Source organism: Dermacentor silvarum, chromosome 1, assembly GCF_013339745.2.
Source record: "Dermacentor silvarum isolate Dsil-2018 chromosome 1, BIME_Dsil_1.4, whole genome shotgun sequence".
In the NCBI taxonomy this organism is placed as follows: Eukaryota; Metazoa; Arthropoda; class Arachnida; order Ixodida; family Ixodidae; genus Dermacentor; species Dermacentor silvarum.
In genome coordinates this window covers 9176458-9195285 of record NC_051154.1, presented here as the reverse complement: position 1 = coordinate 9195285, position 18828 = coordinate 9176458, and the positions used below count along the sequence as shown (strand labels likewise).

At 46.9% G+C, this 18828-nt stretch overlaps 1 protein-coding gene across 8 annotated transcripts in view; it reads right to left on the bottom strand.

Moving 5' to 3' along the window:
* Positions 1 to 18828, bottom strand: part of LOC119456537 (WW domain-containing adapter protein with coiled-coil homolog) — a 214299-nt gene that overhangs the window by 16041 nt on the left and 179430 nt on the right. For 7 of the 8 annotated variants that reach the window (XM_049664768.1, XM_037718372.2, XM_037718410.2 and 4 more), the window contains 2 exons: positions 16786 to 16963; positions 9531 to 9708 (listed from right to left, as the gene is read on the bottom strand). In XM_049664768.1, the coding sequence (XP_049520725.1) occupies positions 9531 to 9708; positions 16786 to 16963 (356 nt within the window). The remainder of the gene's footprint in view (positions 1 to 9530; positions 9709 to 16785; positions 16964 to 18828) is intronic. The other variant, XM_037718377.2, reaches the window with a different exon arrangement.

Below are 18828 nucleotides of genomic sequence, written 5' to 3'. Positions count from 1 at the left end.
TCTCCTCGCCGAATTCGCCAATGCCGCGGACCTACCGTTCAATGGAAAACTGTTCCCCATTGTGTTTAGAGGTGACAAGTGCCTTGCTAGCAGTTGCAAAGTATGTAACAGCGAAGTAGAAGATGGACAAAGAAGAGTGGGAGTACAGCTGCTTGTGTGTGCGAACTGCGGTGAGTTGCCTGAGCGAGTTTACCGTGTATCCTTGGGGAGATCAGGTCAACCCGTTTATCGGTTGGTGTCGGACTTGCTGCCAATACAAGCGCGCAGATGGAAAGGGCGAGTGCTCTCACACAACATAGCGACCGAGATGCTGGTATGAATGTGCTCACCACAGGCTCACCATATGAATGACTAGCAAATCGCTACAGGCTGACTGGTATTGCGGCCTGGCACCACCTCGCAGAGCTAATGTCTCCTCGAGGCTGCCTGTTGTGCCATTTTGGGTGATTTTTTTTTGGATGTCGGTTGTTGTCAGGGTAGCGACGCATTAGGCCTAAGGCTTTACGAAGCCGCCTGTCGCACGTTGAGGGATACAACCTGGTGTACCGTGGTGTTGAGGTGTCGCACTTTGCTTCCCTCATTCTAGTTAGCCTCGCATTAATTGAAATTACTCGTTTGACTCAAGAAAGTGAGCTTTGTTCACGTGAACTTAGCATCTGAAATGCCGCCTAAAGTTTTGCTAGCCGAATTGGACATCGTACCACGTGGGCGATGCATATGCCGAATTCCTCTCCCTTGCACTACTTACTTTAGTGTTTTTCGAGTGCGTTGAGTGTACGCAGCGTGAGCGGAGTCACCCCTGGTTTGCTGTCACCTGCACATCGTCAGCGCTGCTGCCCTGGACTACAATCGAGCTACCCCAGGCAGTACAGATGCCTGTGGCCAGTTCGGCGCAGCGATTTCGGCGGCCGCCTGTGTCCGGCTAGCAACCCTCGGCGGCTGGGAAAAGAACCGGCAGTCACCAACGGCTACAGCGGCTCTCGCCGGCAGGGCGCGCTGGCGCGAGTGATGCTTGCTCGTGCCGACTTCTGCGTCGCTGTTTCCGGAGTCCTGGGCTGGAGTCGTGCCATCGAATCTGCAGACGTGGTGTTGTGACCAACGGACGCCAGCGGTGAACCCCAGAGACAATGTCGGCTCGCATGTTGTGGATAACGTGTGGAAAATTCCTCGGCGCGGCCACTGTCGCATGTACTAACTTTTGTTCGCGACGCGCGCGTTGATAGACCATGTGACATGTTTCGCCGGAGTATGTGTAGTGATTTAAGGTTGGGGGGATGTGGGGATGCGAGACTCTCGCGTGTCTCCTGTAATCCAGCTTTTCCGCGTGGCTAAGCGCCGGCGGCAGTCGTAGTGGTTGCGGCGCATTGCGAGAGATGGCGCGAGTGTCGCGATGCTAACGCCACCGAACGGCGGGGTGACTTGGGAGAAAAAGGTCGAAGGCGCTTCCTCTTGGGGTTGGGATCGGTGAGCGATGCGGACGTCCCGCGCGTGCGCCGATCCATGCTTCGCGAGACCGTCTCGCGTGGCTAGGAGCTGGACACCGGTATGGACGAACACGGATCGTTCGAACGCGCCACCGTTCGCGTGACCGTACATGTGAATGACTAGGCGATGGTGTCATAGAGTATGAAAGGCGCAATAAATGCCCTTTTATTTATTTGCACTACCGTGTTGTCGTTCCTTTGTCCCAAGAGCCTGTGTGAGAGCCCACAAGAGAGAGCGGGAAAGGGCCAAGAAGGTCAAGACAAACCCTAAAGAATGGCTCCGATGGTACGTCAAGGGGTTGAAGGCGGCCATCTGGGAGTACTGCTGGTTTCTTGCGGTGCTGGCATTTTTCACAGGAAGTGACGTAACGGCAGACGAAGCAGTAAATGCCAGGCCAAAAGAAGCTATGTCGAACACGGTCATACGTCTTAGAGACTCCGAGGCGACCGGCGGTAGGAGTGTCATGTAGCTGTGTGAGGACAGTTCGACGCATGTGTGCAGGAATAACCAAGAGCAGTTCAGGACCATCAGGGTGCATGTTGTAGCGGTACAAGACGCCATCCTGCAGCACAAACGTACGCAGAGAAGGGGAAGGTGTTTCTTTCTTTCTTTATTTGTTTCCATTGCTCAAAATACAATGGCAGGGGCTAAGATAAAAGCTGCAGTGAGGCAGCTTGAGGTGCCCTTAGCCCCCGTGTTACATGGTGGCAGTGAGTCGCCGTGTTATGGTGGCAGTTTCAGAAGTCAGCCAGAGAATGAAGTCTCGCAAGTAGGGGTCACGGCGTTGCTCATCTCCGATGTTCTGAAATGCCGTAAGCGACAGCACACAGGTATACTCGCAACTGTTGGGAAGCTCTGGTGGGTCTACTGGATGGCGAGACAAGGAATCAGCATCTTCATGCAATCGGCCGCTCTTATGCACAACTGTGTATGAGTACTCTTGGAGTCGTAGAGCCCACCGACCGAGACGACCAGTAGGATCCTTTAGGGATGAAAGCCATCATAAGTCATGATGGTCTGTGATAACTGTGAACCGCCGGCCGTACAAGTAGGGGCGAAATTTACCCACTGCCCAAACGAGGGCAAGGCACTCGTGTTCAGTAATGGAATAATTACGCTCCGCTTGGGACAGAAGACGGCTAGCATACGCAATAACACGGTCGCAACCTTGCTGGCGCTGAGCCAAAACAGCGCCGATTCCATGACCGCTGGCATCGGTTCGAACTTCCATTGGAGCAGTCACGTTAAAATGGGCTAGAACTGGCGGTGAAGTGAGCCGCACGATAAGCTCAGCGAACGCAGTAGCTTGTTCCGGGCCCCAGACAAAAACCGCGTCTTTCTTGAGAAGTTCTCTGAGAGGACATGCAACGTTAGTGAAATTGCGTACGAACCGGCGGAAGTATGAGCAGAGGCCCACAAAGCTTCAACGTCGGTGGCACAAGTCGGCAAGGGGAAAAAGAGGTTTAAATTATATTCACAGAACATTTACAACTTGCATAGTAGGCATACAAGATGCAAAACCAGTCCGCGCAACATCAGAGAGCATCGTCGTCTTCTGTGTTGTCCTCAGCGTTGTCTCGAGCATTGCCTGGTAACAATATGACGGACACTGTATCTTCGTCCGCTGTCGATTCTCACAGCCTGCGCTTCGTCGCGTGTACAGACTGTTTCATTCCCCCGGGCAGTGAGCATATTCTAACATTGACTTCCGACACGATTGTAAATGGTGATGTGTTCCTTGCACTGAGCGGTCGCTGCATATCTAGTGGCTTAGCATTGCTCCTAGCCTGGTGCGGTTTCAGGACGGTAGAGCGTTGATCGCTGTTCGTAACCCTCCTTCTTCGCCAGTTGTGCTCTCCCAGGGCACCGCTGTGACTTGCTTTACTGACACCGAACCTCTTTCGCTGGTACCCCTTCACACCGAATCACGACCTTTGTCTACCACAACTGATGATCATGCTGTGACCGCTGCTTTAATGGCCGTGATAAATGATGATCTGACTGCTGCGCAGAAAGAAGATCTTATGGCCCTACTGCAAAAACACAGCACTTTATTTGACGTTTACTCCAAGCTTCTGGGGCGCACTTCCGTCGCAGTGCATCGCATCAAAACTGAAGGCAGTTCGATTGTCCACCGCCGCCCGTATTGCTTGTCTTCCGCAGAACGAAAAATCATTGCAAACAACGTTGACGACATGCTTAAAAAGGACATCATTCGGCCATCGTCCAGTTCTTGGTCGTCTCCTGTTGTGCTGGTCCGCAAGAAAGACGGCTCTGTGCGATTTTGCATCGATTATCGGGCACTTAATAAGATCACGCGCAAAGACGTATATCCGATGCCAAGAATCAACCATACCATTGACTCCCTCCAGGTACTGGCAAATACCCATCACGAAACAGACAAGGACAAGCCAGCCTTTGCAACACCTGACGGACTTTACGAGTTCAACGTAATGCCCTTCGGTTTATGTAATGCTCCTGCAACATTTGAACGCATGATCGACACAGTTTTTTTTTACGCGGCCTTAAGTGGAAGACCTGTCTGCATTATTTAGATGACATCGTTATTTTTTTTACAATTTTTCATTAGCACCTTGAGCGTTTGGACGTGCATTTCTAATGCTGGACTCCAACTCAACACAAAGAAATTCCATTTTGCCCGAAAGAACATCGAAGTGTTGGGCCATCTCATCAGTAAAGATGGCGTTCGATCGGATCCTGACAAGGTTGCTGCCATGATTCGCTTCCCTCGCCTTAAAGATCAAAAATAATTAAGAAGTTTCTTGGGCCTGGCTTCCTACTTCCGCCGCTTCATCAGTCATTTTGTTGCCATGGCGTCGCCGCTGCACAAGTTGCCAACGCCGGGCACTGCTCTCACTTGGACAGACGACTGCAAACGTTCTTTCCAAGCCCTCAAGCAAGCCTTCACATCCGACCCCGTCCTCCATCACTTCAATGAGAACGCACCAACTTGTTTGCACACCGACGCTAGTGGCCATGGGATTGGTGCTGTCCTTCTACAGCGTGATACCACTGCACGAGAGAGAGTTGTTGCTTATGCCAGTTGCGCATTAAGAGAATTACTCGATCACAGAGGAGGAATGCCTTGCAGTAGTTTGGGCCATACAAAAATTTCGACTCCTATCTTTATGGACCCCACTTCACTGTCATAACCGACCATCACGCCTTGTGCTGGTTGGCATCACTGAAAAATTTGTCTGGACGCCTTGATCGCTGGGTGGTCCGATTACAAGAGTACAGTTTTGACAGTGTGTACAAGTCTGGCAAAAAACACCGAGATGCCGATGCTCTGTCTCGCTGCCCCCTGCCACTATTATCTTCAAGCACGTCTCTCCATTCTGCGCCACTTGATGGTGAGACTATGTCTCTACTTAAGTTATTACCGCTAGCGGTTACTGACATGCCATCTTCTAATCGCGCCACTCAGTTTGCCTCGTGTCAACGTTCTGATCCCTACTGCAGCAGCATCATCCAACGCCTGTGCGGTACTATTTCTGCACCGAATGCCGAATTACGTCGACAACTGCGACTATTTAAGCTCGACAACGATGTGCTGCACCGCTACATTTACAAAACCGACGGACACCGCTGGGTACCTGCTCTTCCCTGTTTGCTGCGCATACAAATCCTTGAAGCCTTTCACTACGACCCATCTCCTGGCCACTTGGGTTTCCACAAAACATACCACCGCGATAGGAGCCATTTCTTTTGGTCAGGCATGTCTACCTTTGTGACCATCTACGTCACTTCTTGCATCCAGTGGCAACAGTGGAAACGACCGACTTCGCCTCCTGCTGGCCTTTTACAGCCCATCCCATGTCCCGAGACCCCTTTTGCCATTGTCGGAATCGACCTGGTCGGACCTCTGCCCATAACGCCAGCAGGTTTTCGATGGATCGTGACAGCTGTCAACCACTTCACACGGTATGCAGAGACCGCACCTCTATGCTCTAGTTCGGCCTCAGAAGTTGCCAACTTCTTTCTGGATGCCATTGTGCTGCGTCATGGTGCACCTCGTGTACTGTTGAGTGATCGCGGCAAGACTTTCATGTCACAAATGATCGAAGAAGTACTCAGAGCTTGTGGCACAGTTCATAAAATGACATCCGCATACCACCCCTCAAACAAATGGCTTAACAGAGTGATTTCATCGCACGCTAACAGATATATCAAAGTATATTGGGCCAAGCCACGACAACTGGGACAAATTTACCTTTTGTGACGTTTGCTCACAACACTGCTATCCAGCGAACTACAGGCTACTCACCCTTTTACCTCGTTTACGGCCATTCGCTGACATTCACCATTGACGCCGCTTTCTTAACTGCCCCAACTAACACCTCGGCCAGTATACCCAAACAGTTCGTCTCGCGACTTCACGAATGTCGTAACCGTGCTCGATTCAACACAGAAGTCAGTCAACTAGACTGCAAGCAACGTTACAACATCTCTCGTCGAGACGTCTCCTTTCGTCTCGACCCCTGGTTTGTGTGAGAAGTTTGAATCGCGCTTCCTTGGCTGCTACATTATTAATGAACAAACATCCCCAATGAACTATCGTGTTACTCCCGTCGAGGTTTCTTCATACCATCATTGTCGTGGTTCAGAGATCGTTCACGTTTCGCGTCTCAAACGATTCGTTCGGCGTTTCCCTCCTGGCTAAGTCGCGGCCTGCCTGGCCGTTCGCGCGCAAGGAAATTAGTGTGACCATTATTCATACGCTTCATATTCTCATCTGTACATACTCATCATCACCATTTTGGGCCTGGTGGTGGGGCTCTCGCTTAGGAGAATACAGAGTGTGACGGCCTAAACAAACTAAACAAGACAGTGCAGCTTCATCAAATTTGGTCAAGAAATAAAATTAACTCCATCAGACCATATCCCATGTTCCCTCTATCTTGATTTGTATTTTGCAATTTTTTCACAATGAATTTTTCGGACTTACTAGCAATCATCTGCCTGCCTTGATATCTCGGTACCCAGAGAAGATCGAATAAAATTTATTTTTTTGCAACAGAAAGCTGCATGCATGAGTGGTATAGCTGCAAGCCAATTTTCAAATTTTGGCTTCAAATATTAATTATTTTACCCCATTTCTTGCTAATTTATTCCCACACTGACAAAAGTAAAATTCAGTGTATTTTAACGGCACTTATATTGACCACTTAAAAAAAAAATGCTAGCATCATTGCAATCTTCACCTTTCGGGCCACTGACCCAGTGATATAATCTCGACCGGGTGAGGTGGGTCGTCACCGCAGGAATCAGGAGACGACGATGAAGGCGGGCATCAGGATGATGAAAAATAGAAAAGACTGTATTCACTTCATTGGTATTGGGTTTTGACTCTATCCGAGTCTCGAGCGGTTCTGTCTAACACGGGGGCCAGGACGGCCTTAAATCCCCTCGTGGTGGCCGATGTTTCCTTCGGGGAAGTCCTCTCTCCGGTGGTCAAGTTGACGACCTCCTCTCCCTCGGGTCCTCCTCCTTGGTAGCTCGCCGTTTTCGTCTGCTCCGGTCGTAGAGGTGAGACGCCTTCTCGGGGATGAAGGGGATTATCTCGTCACGGGAAAAGCGCTGGGGCTTGCTTCCCACATTTGAGAGATACCGATTCCAGGAAGATCATAACCTGCCGATGACTCCTTCGGGGAACCTGTGGAAGTGTCAGACCTCTGTCGGGCGGTCAAGTTGACGACCTCCTCTCCCTCGGGTCCTCTTCTTTGGTAGCTCGCCCTTTGCGTCTACTCAGGTCGTAGAGGTGTGACGCTTTCTCGGGGATGAAAGAGGATTATCTCGTCACGGGAATGTGCGCGGGTTTGGTTTCCCACAACTGAGATGCGGAGTTCCAAGCCGATCATAACACCAGCATTAAAATTAAATTTTTATTTTGCCATTTTCTCACGCCTGAAGCAATGGTATGGGATTTTCAATTATTTGTGGAAATAATTGACCTTCACAAAGAACTAAATAATATTTGAAATTAGCATGAAAGGATGAAAAGTACTGTATACATAATTTCATCAAGATTGACTAAAAATAAAAGTTCACTTTGAAAACGCAGGCTCCTCCCCCCTTAGAGCAATCTGCACTCTAATTTCCCACTAGTTTTTAAACATCTTTTATGAATGGTATGTATTTAATATTGAGAGAATCTTGTCGCAGATGCCAGATTTCAGGTGCTGCCACACCCTTATGGCTTTCCTTTTCATTATTTCTGTTGCACTCAAAACTGTGCACCATCCCCATCTGCCACAGTGCCAAGCTCTTGTTCTAGCATGACCAAGTTTAGCACGCACAACCCTTCATCCTTCTGCTACCGATCTCAGAATCCATGCTATCGATCCCGTGGTATTATTCTCTGCTATCAGATGACACTACCACATTATCAGTGATGAAAATTTTCCAGTTTTGCTGGAGGCACTGCTTAGTCGACATTTAAATAAAACCACTTGGTTTAAAAGTAGGCCACATTTTGAGCAAAATTGTGGGCTGCCTGCTGGCACAGTTGCCTGTTAAATGTGCAACTTTATTTACCACGTTCAGAACACAGAAGGTGCAACGTGAGGCACCATGACAATATGAACACAAGTAACATTCTCCTCTCCCAACGGACACAGCAAAGAATGTAACTGCCCTCCGGTGAAACAAGGTGGCAGATGAGAATTCAAGAAGTCATGCCATGCTGCACAATTAATATAGATGCTATTGTGTTCTGTTGCCTGCATTCCGTCGTCATTCCTCTACCATATCTAAAAGCAAAACCATTCAGCTAATAGTTGGTACTTCTGTCAACTGTTACTTAGAACCTTAATAGTTTCTTCGCGCTGCAGTTTACAAGTCCAAAATATCAGCGTGCCCATCTTTAGCGTGTAAAATTTTTATTACTACAGTCGATACCGTCAAAATTCAACAAAGTGTTTCAAACAGCAGCTACTCTGACCACCACTATAAAGATACTTTAATTACTTTGTGCAGTCAATTAGATATAATCATGCAATAACCATACCTGCCAACCTGTGAACATTGCAAAGGAGGGGGGGGGGGATTTTAAATTAATCTAATTATAGGGTTTTAGTGCAAATAGGATTGGCTAGCGCAAGACAGGGTTAATTGGAGATCGCAGGGAGAGGCCTTTGTCCTATAGGCTGATGATGATGATGAGTGCCAAAACCACAATCTGATTATGAGGCACGCCGTGGTGGGGGACTCCGGAATAATTTGGACCGCCTGGGGTTCTTTAACGTGCACCTAAATCTAAGTACACAAGGGGGGGGGGGGGGGGGGGGTGAAAGCCAGCGTTTTATGAAGTTTGCTCTGAGCACACACACCTTTACGGGATAGACACGCACTATATTATAGATCATCTACCTTTAGACTGACTAGCAACACATAATTTTTAGGTCACAGTGACTTTTTCAGCAACATTGTTGTTGCCTATTTTGCCTGCTTCAGGAACTTCTCTGAATAAACTTGCTTGAAGCAGGTACCACTCTAGTATATGGCGACTACAGTGCTGCCACAAAAGGCCGACATATATATCACAAATTCTTTCCTGTACGCATATGTTTTTTCGTGATCTTGCGCCGCCCCATCCTTCGCCACCTATAAATTTATTTTTTGCAAACTGAACCTATCTTTCATAAAACTTGATGCAACCTTTGTAAAATCATAAAACGAGTTCAAGTTCGTAGACCTTACGAAAAATTCGGGAGAGTTGCCAGGTATGAAAAATTATGCAAATTTATCTGTATGAAGCTAAGCAAGATAATGAAATGCATAGTTTGGATGTGACATCTTCAAATGGTTATTTCAATGCTCTGGAAGTGCTATAAGTCATGAAAGACAGCTTTATTGCCATATTATGCCAATTTAGTAATGATAACCTGGCTTCATCATTGCCCCTCCACTTTGCTAATACTAAAGTGTAGTTGCTCTTGTACAGAATACTTGTAGCACACTGCCAGAGAAACAGTGTGCCGCCAATATGCAAGTGCACTCTATAGGTTCAACACAAGACGCACCTGTCGCTCAGCATGGTCGGCCTGCCAGCCTGTGACATGTTCAATGAGTGACTCGTTGTAGTAGTTCGCCAATGATGGGGTCAGGCTGGGGGCCGAGGGCTTGAGCACAGCAGATACAAGCGAGCCTGTGCCGCTGAGGCTGTGTAGACTGCTCACGCTGGAGGTTGGGCTGTCTCTCCTGCACACACACCATTGGAATGTGTCACATGGCCATCAAAAGAGACATTCCATACATTGGTCGTCCAGTGTATATCGCCTGTTGAGTGAAGCAACCAAGTCGGCAATGGGCGGGGCATTCACACTATGGGCATGGCCACCAGTAAAAGAAGTCCCATTTTGGTGTACCCCACCCAACCTGCCCTCCAAATTATGGCACTTGGAGAATGACATGTCATATAGACAAGTCGCACTCACACGGTGGCGTGCAACCTGAAAGTGGGACTATCAGAAACACTGCTAGAAAAGGCAGCTATGGCCTCCGAGGGCAGCATAACTTCCTGATCACTCAAAAACATGCCTGCAAATGGGCAGTTCCTTATTCTGCCACTCTTCTTAATGAAGGCATCATGGCATCCTCCAGCAGGAGGTCGCAACTGATGGAGTTGTAAATTTAATGCACTTGCTGGTGCAAATAAGAAGAGGATGGTGGTATTGCTCATGGGTATCATCATCTGTGGCCTTCATCAACTGGATTTCTCATCAGATGTGGTCCCACAGACTACTTCTGGTGCTGTGAAACTTGGGAGATGCTTGCCATCCTGGACAGCTGATGGAGCACATGGCATGCTTGACGAGATCACTGCCTGCTATGGAACAGCCACTGGTAGAAATGCGCAAGCTTGCTTGCCTCGAAGTGATCTCCATCATTGTGGCCTGTGCCTTGCAGCACTGGCTTCGTCAGAGCTACTGTGTACAAGCAAAGTGCTCTCACATTAAAGAGCAGTTTTGAAGTGCATTGACGGGCAGGTGCGAGACCATACATTTGATGACAGCTACCAATTAGAGACTTCAACAAGGCGTTTGAGTAGAAGGTGAGCCCATAATCTCACTCTCATTCGACTCATGGCAGGACCATACAAGCACCCTGTTGAAGCAAATGCAATGATACAGAACTTCTGTGCCGATTTTGTCGTTAATGTGCAATGAAGAAGCTCCCATCTCAGCAGCTGTGTATGAAAAATGGGCAGAGAAACAACATTGTAACAGGATGCTCCACATGGATCAAGAAAGAAGAGGACCTGCCGCTATACTGTTTCAGTAGTTCTGTGCAGCATTGTGGAAGCTACAGGCTGTTTCGACCAACCAGGGGAACAATCCCATCTTAATGATGCCCTTCCGTGCCCTGTCATCTGCTAGTGGTGAGCGCTGCAGTGCAAGCGGTGGCAGCATCTACTAAGACTGCAACTGCGCAGCGAGATCAGCTGATGTGATAGCAGTGGTAGAAAATTCATTCCATATTGGCTTTGACAACACAAAGGCCTGCGTATTAAAGATATTTCGAGATACAGAGTAGGGTTACAGACATGGCGGAAGCGGAGGGCTCAGATGAACCACCCGGCCAGTGTGTCACACAGGATCGTGGTGCCATCTCTTGAGCCCTCTTGTAACGTCAACTTGCACATGGTGCGCTTGCTGACATTCTTAAGTGCAGCTGTTTCTTAATTAGAATTCGTACATGTTTACGCACTGTTCCAACCATGTTCAATGCCAACTTATTCGTTCCTTTTGCGTAACAGAGCAGCTTGGAACGATACCACACAAGCAAGTCTGTGGGCGTCATTTTTGCAAAGGGCAAAACACTACCTAGGAACGATTCCTCCGCAGTGTTGTGGCTGTGCAGACTACAAGTATGAATTTAGCCACTGTCAAATGAATTAAATGTTCGTATTTTTAAAATGCAAATTAATGTCTTTATGGCAGCATTGCATTAATTTTATTGTTCTCTGCATGTTTTCATTCAAACAAGTGGAGAACTCTATTTTCAGTATCTTTCAACCTCAGTAATTATTTTATTAAAGAATGAAGCAAAATTGTGCAATAAACCGCCCTGGGACCCTGCAGAGAAGCTTTCAAGTAAACACCTGCCAACAAGACCACTTGTCGAGGCCATTTAGTTGTCCCACAGGTTTCAAACTGTAGCACCACATCTGGCTGTGCAAGAATCTGCGCACATGGGTCACATAACCTTGGCTCTGCTGCACGGAAATACTTAAACAGAGTATAGCATCAATGACAGATTGGGCCACAGGAAAGGGCACTTCTAGTTGGCCATGCCATTTACATCTGCTGCTGTGTCGAGAGATCTGGTCGAGGGAGCATCCAGCACCAGCCGACAGCCAAGACAAGGTGCGGCTTGCACTGACATTCCTAAAAAATCAAAAGGACCGCGCCTTGCAGCACTGCGCCTTGAAACCGTGCGCAAGGCATACTACCACCTCAGCTCTTGAAAGGCTCATACTGGCATGCATCTGGATTGGCAACCCAGAAACCCAAAGAAGAGTGATGTTTCTGTGAAAATCAAGAGTACAGGAAACGAGAAAAAGGAATGAGTCACTGCCTGCAGGGCACTGCCTTCAGAATTACCAGAAGGCTAGAAGAAAGAAGCTACAACACAATAACAGACTGGAAAGCTGAAAGAGCGCGAGAGGTCCTCTTACCAAGACAATGCAACAACACAGCAATATAATTTGATTGGGTCTATAACTCAGTCCCTGTACAAGACTGTTAGAAGGAATCTGCACAGATGCTTGAAGTAACGTCTGAGAAGGAAGTGCTTACACACATCAGAAGCTGACCTTAAGCACCGAGAGATGAAGGACATTCTAGGGAGCTCATCGAAGGAAATAGGGAGGTAGAAGACTTCTATGTATCCTTTCCACGCACTTTTATGATTGCTGGTGTGTGGTTATGTTAGACGTGACAACTGGAAACTTAAGTGCAAGGTATTAGATGCAATGTAAATGCAATGGCCGTTGACCATGAATGGAAACTGGCACGCACACTTTAAGAGGCCACACCTCGGACAACATTGGCTCCGTCTATATGGCAAAAGGCCATCAAGCAGCTGCAGCACATTGTGTGCAACCGCGAGTTGTAGACAGTTGGACAAGGCGGTAGAAGACACACCTGTGTACAGAAGACTGTGGACAATCTCACAGCATCATCATGGGCATTGTTGTTGGTTCAATTACACCAGCAATGGCCTTCCTCGACCAGATTTCTCATCTGTCGTGGCCCCCTCTGCGACACTTGTCTAATAACGTACAGTGCTTGTGGGTACTTGCTTGATGCACAGCAAGATTAGCGTAACTTCTTTTGTCTGGTTGCCTCCCATAGTTAATGCACTTGTCAATACACTTATGCTCAGACTTCCAGGAGGAATAAAACTTAGAAGGAAACAAAATAAAATGAAAAGGTAAACAGTTCGGTATTACAACAAGCCGATGAAGAGCTTAAGTAGCTAAGAATTGACACGCTTGAGACAATTCAGTTGTCTGGTTTGTGTACCGTGAACGCCCAAGAAAGGGTTTGCAATGCAGATATAATGTGCCAATTTAGAAAGAACCGGTGGGGAGGTCAAGCCAGCAGCTGGCACCGTGCGAGAAAAAGTGGCTGTGCCAGCGGAAAACCGGCCATGCTTTCATAAAGGTTGTTGTGGTTTCGATGAATGTGTGCGTTAATAAACCCATGAAAGATCAGACGCTGTGTAACGACTGGCTGATAAACGGCAGTCACGCTTTCATGCCAGGCCGAAATGTGCATCTGTAGACGAACTGGCTAAGTGGCTAGTCAAGGTTTGGGCGACCATCCCATCCACGATGGTTGTGAAACCATTCAAAAAATGTATGGCAGGGAGGACGACATGGTCTAGTCAGTCGAGAGTGACAAGGAGCTCTTCGACAGTGATGATCGGAATTGCGAATACAACATTTCCTTTCTGTGAAGGTAAATTCTGTACGTCTCATTTCTTTCTGATCACGAACGTGGCGGGGCATGCCATATTTTTTATTTTACAAATTACATACATTTACATTCAGGAGCACTTTTATTTTTTTACTTGGAAGCTGCGAAAATTGGGTGCACGTTAGATAAGGGAGTACGTAAGAACCAAGTAAATATGGTACTTGTGGAAATGCACAACTAAATTATCATAAAACAGGAATGCCATTAGGAAACTATCTGGGCAAATGTGTGTTTTTACTCCTTCAGTTGGTTGGTAGGTTGAAAAACTTTATTGTTTACTCCTTCAGTGACACGATAAAATGCAGACCTCCAGTACAATGGACATCTGGACTAGGAGTTTCTGTAAGGTGTTGGTTCGCCAAGCGTGCCTTGGCTGCTGAACTATAACCACGATTGCCAAGAAGCTGCTGAACTCATTATCAGCAGGGGTTTGCAGAAAGCAAGTGGTCCTTGCAAGGCTACCTACTTGCCTTCTGAGATCACTGCTCTAAGTGCAAACTTTTCACCCGTTGAAGGCAGGAAAACCTTTTTGATCATTTCTCAGCAGCTGCCCTCAAAGCTGAAATATACATCAAGTAAATCCCAGTGATCAGTAAATAGAACAAAGATGTGTTGAGAGAACTGTTGTTCAAACTCTTAGTCACATGAACTCTTCTGTTAGCTTTTTACATGATTTCTAGCAGCAATCACAAGAAAATTACATTAAAAATAAGGTATCAGAGAGGCAGTGCCAACGCACAACAAATGGATCCCCCCGCACCATTACAATGTTAGGATGAATGCAACATTGTTTTCTCTCTCAGTCTCTCTTTCTGTGTGTGTGCAGGGAGGGGATGCAAATGGTTGAACGTCTGCCTCGTATGTGGGAGTTGCTCGGATTGAATCCCCAGTGCCGCCGGGAACCCACCAGTTTTCCCATGGAGGAAAGAAACAAAATAGGAGAGGCCCTAATGTCACGTTTTTTGAAGCAGGAAGTGCAGCCATGTTGGTGTGCCATCTGCCTTTGCACCTCCATTCAGTTCGCCGGAGCAGATAGGCGTGAGCTCTGAACTTGCATTGCTATGAGCCACTGGAAGTGTGTGCTGCTGACGCACGTCAGAACAAAGCCTACGAAACTTCTGTAACAGTTTTAGTGAAGCAGAGGCGCTGCTGTGTTTTTCTGTGGCACGTTGAAGAAGACGACGAAGACTGTAGCCATGTAGCTTGAGTGTCTCTGTTGCTGGCTGACACTGACATCACAGACACAAAATACAACTTTCAAGCTTACACATCGCACTACAAAGTCAGCTTGTCTCGTTAACAGAATGTGATGAGAGAAAGACACCGGCCAAAAAATCTTATGTCACTTTTCAGAGGCCGAGAGCAGCAGCAAGCGCTTCAGGAGCGCAGTTGCTATGGCAACATTGATATTTGGCACACCAGTCCCAGTTGAAAAACACCCACGTGACTTCTGCCCCACTCTCGAACTGATCTGGGCTAGCCGGGGCCTCTCCTACTCTTTCCTTCCTCCATGAGTTTTTCGAATGGGTAGAAATGGAACTCTGCTGCTTGTAGGGGTTCTCATCTGGAAAGGGGGCCCTATAGAGATTTACAAAGGATTGCTGCCAGTTCGCCAGTTCCATTCTGGCTATTTCTCATCAGGGGGAAGTCCTTCCCAAGCATTGGGGTCCCGTATTGGCCAAGCACCTGGCCAGGAACGCGCCTGTACCTATTTTACCGGTAGGTACCCAGCGGCAGCTTTTATCTGCCTCCCACCGCTGCGGCGTATGCTATACAGTCTACGCTGGTTACAATGGACCCACATACAACAGACTTTCTTTCGGATATAACGGACTACATTTCAACCTTAATTTGCTCTACCTATTTTAGTAATACAACGAAGTTCGCTTTTAACGGATTGCGCTACGACGGAATGACAGACTATCGGCTAAAGCGGACGAAATTAGCGGCAATTTTTTTTCAAATTCGTGGACGATCGTGGAAATCAAATCATGATCGTGGATGATCATGGCTCAATCTCGCGCGCGCGACGGAGGAAGATGGGCTGGCAGCTCGCCGTCTCTTTCGCGCACAAGGCACGTGGGGGGGAGGGGGGGAGGCAAGGGAGAGGGAGGGGGGCGTACACCGGCGGGAAAGCGATCTTATCTTGAAAGGACAAAGTGCGCTCAGTGCAGGTAGCTTCAGATGCGCTGTGCTTTCGACGTTTAATTCACTCGCTGCTGCTGCTGCGCTTCCTGACTGCAGCGTTTTGACAGCGACTTTCTGCGGCCATCAAGCAAGATGTGCTGATGTTTACCTGTGCGCGCATGACACCGTGCTTGTTAATTTAGTTAGTAAGCGAATGTTATACTTTATACGGCCGATAAAACTAATATCTTTACTTCGTATAGCTGTCTACTAATCTGCTATCGTAATTGATGCTTTGCCTTTCGGGAAAAACTGCGACTTTTTTTTTTCTTACTTCGATGTTCGTCACTCACTCATTGCATAATAGCGTTGTTAGACAGCACGTTTAAAGTTTCGGAAGTTAGGCGTTTCGGATATTACGGACTTCGACTAAAACAGACCTTTTTGTCCGAATTATGAGGGTCCGTTATAACGAGAGTTGACTGTAGTAGAAAGCCATCTGTGGTTGGACAAGGGGTGCCCAGAGACCACGCAGAATCCCCCCTTTGGAGATGCAAAAACATCACAAGTAGCAGAGCACCAGGTCGGGGGCCATCTTATTAGAAAAACTGGTGGGTGGTACCGTGATTCGAACCCAGTACCTCCCACATACGAGGCGGATGCTCTACCTATAGGTGTGTGTATGTGTGTGTGTTTGTTACAAACTTGGGAAGGAATTTCACATTTACATCGTTTGAAACCATGCTTCAAATATAATTGGAAAATTTTCTTCTAGTTTTATGGTTATAATTTCAGACATGCTCAGCTACGTCCTGTCAACAGTGGTGTGCACTGCTTTGAAATCACACTGTACTAATTATTTGCACATAACCTGCACTTTGTCTTTAAAAAGATTCTTTTGGTGTGAGTTATGCAGACATACAGTGCAATCACCAGCATCCCTTGTTCTAGTTTTCCCAGGAGAGGTCTGTCACAGCAGTGTTGACCTAGCACTGGTCACACTTCCTATGCATTCCGCAGATTGCATCTATCGATTCTACACCTATGTCCTAGCCTTAGCCTGCCTGACCCGCATCTAACCCCAGCTGTGCTGGCTGTGGCTAACTACTGCTAACAAATTCCTGAGGACAAAGGGTGACACTGATAGGACTGGGTGAATAGCAGCGACCTGGCAGAGTGAGCACTGTAGTCAGAGCCAGGTGAAGCACCACGTCGGTCTGCATCTACCAGGAGCTTGTCAGCTGGCACCAGTTGCTGCTGCAGGGGTGGTAGGCTGCGGCCAGGGTGCAAACCCTGGTAAGGTGATGAACTGGCAGCCTCCTTGGTCGATTCCACCTGAGCCGCTGTGTGCACATCAGTCACCATCAGTCCCTATTTTAACAACATTTGCGCCTTTATTTACTGTATCCACTAGTACCTTTAACAAGAACATTTAAAATTTTGAGGTTTCCATACAAGCTAGATGGACCAGCACAAAACTTGCTCAGTGCAACCTACAAGAATCCTGTTCTAACGGTATAGGTTCAATAAAAATACTCGATTTTTACTGCTCCACACACATCAACAAGTGGCAAGATATGCATCTAAACTGGTTAATAATAGTTTTTGATCACTGCATTGCACTGTTAGCAAACTGAATTCCTTCAAAAAATATTCCCAAGGCAAATATCAGTTTGATTCGTGTGCACCTCCTGCACCAGTTCATGGAGTGCCACACTACAATCTCTGGTGTGAAAGCATGTGTATGCAGTACAAAGTCTTGCAGGTGACCCTCAACAAGGTCATGCTTGCCTACACAGCAGACATTTCGAGATCATGCATGAAAGCTTCCTGAACTCTGAAAATATTTCTAAATTGCCAAACTAGCCATGGTCACTTTAAAGCTTGTTTCAGGCACCTCATATTAATATGATTTCCATCTGCTATCAGGTTCTTTCAATTATCCACGCCGTCAAATTGAGCAAGATTTGTGACATCTGCCACAAGGTTATCTTGAATCCACCACATTGCCCTTTTGCAAGGGACAATACACGCATTATTGCAAGCATGTCAAAACATCAACACCACTGCTGTTCTTGCAATGTAAGAGTTCCTTTCTATTGGCCTTCCTACCGTACAGTCTACAATTTTATAACTGTGCTCTAGGTGAGGACAGTGCAAGTTTTGGTGACTAGTATACCCACAACAATGCAGGATGCACAGTCAAGTTTTGCCTTCGTCCACACACACAATGCACATGTTATTCTTCTGTACACTTGGACACTTACAATTGAGTATGAATGGCAAAGAAAAGTTGGAACCCACCATATGGATGCCAAAATAGAGCACCTCACAACACAGACATTAATGAAGCATCAGTGAATATGTATGCCTAATATCTAGAGAGAAATGTGACAAACAAATGTTGGCGCATGTGCATCAGAAAAGCTTGTTGGTATAGTTGGCACTTGATGCAGCACATATTTTCCACTAGAAGAAAACACATATGCAGAAATGGGTGTACAGATCTAACCTAAAAAGAAAAACATAAAAATCTAATCTCCAATTGAAACACAGAATAAATGAGTCAATTATGCAGCCGTCCTTTCTTGTGTCATATGCTTCCATTAATTCATGTAAACTTTGATCCCTGCTCTTGGCAAGTATCTTTAGCTCATGAAAATGCAGCTTACACAAACATTCATCACAATGTGCATGCAAGTCTGCTGAGTTTGCTTTTAGGTTTAGAGCATGTTCCCCAGCTCATTCATTCGGGCAACCGTCCGTGTGAAGTACGACAAAAAAACTTTTGTTTCCGGTGCACAGTAAGCATATTATAGTTTTTAGGCAATTCTTGTAATAATTAGAGGCCCTAAATGAAGATCCTGCTTACACCTGAATTTCATTCAAATTGTTTCAGCTGTTGTCTAATGACAGAGCCTTTGTTGTGTTTCCCGTGAATGGGGCCGCCTTAAAAAAATGCCATCCACCACCTTGATGTGTGTAGGATGCACACATTTTAGCACAGGAAAGGCTTTCCTTAACAGAGCAGCATTGAAGACAGGGTCTAACTTTTCTTCTGACATGAAAGTGACTTGCGGTGAGTTTGTGCATTAACTAGAAGTGTGGAAATATTTGAGTTTTACATTCAAATTGAATGGAACATCCCTGTATAATTTTATTTAATTTTCAAATGCCTAGCATTCAAACTACTGATTCAAATTGCCCC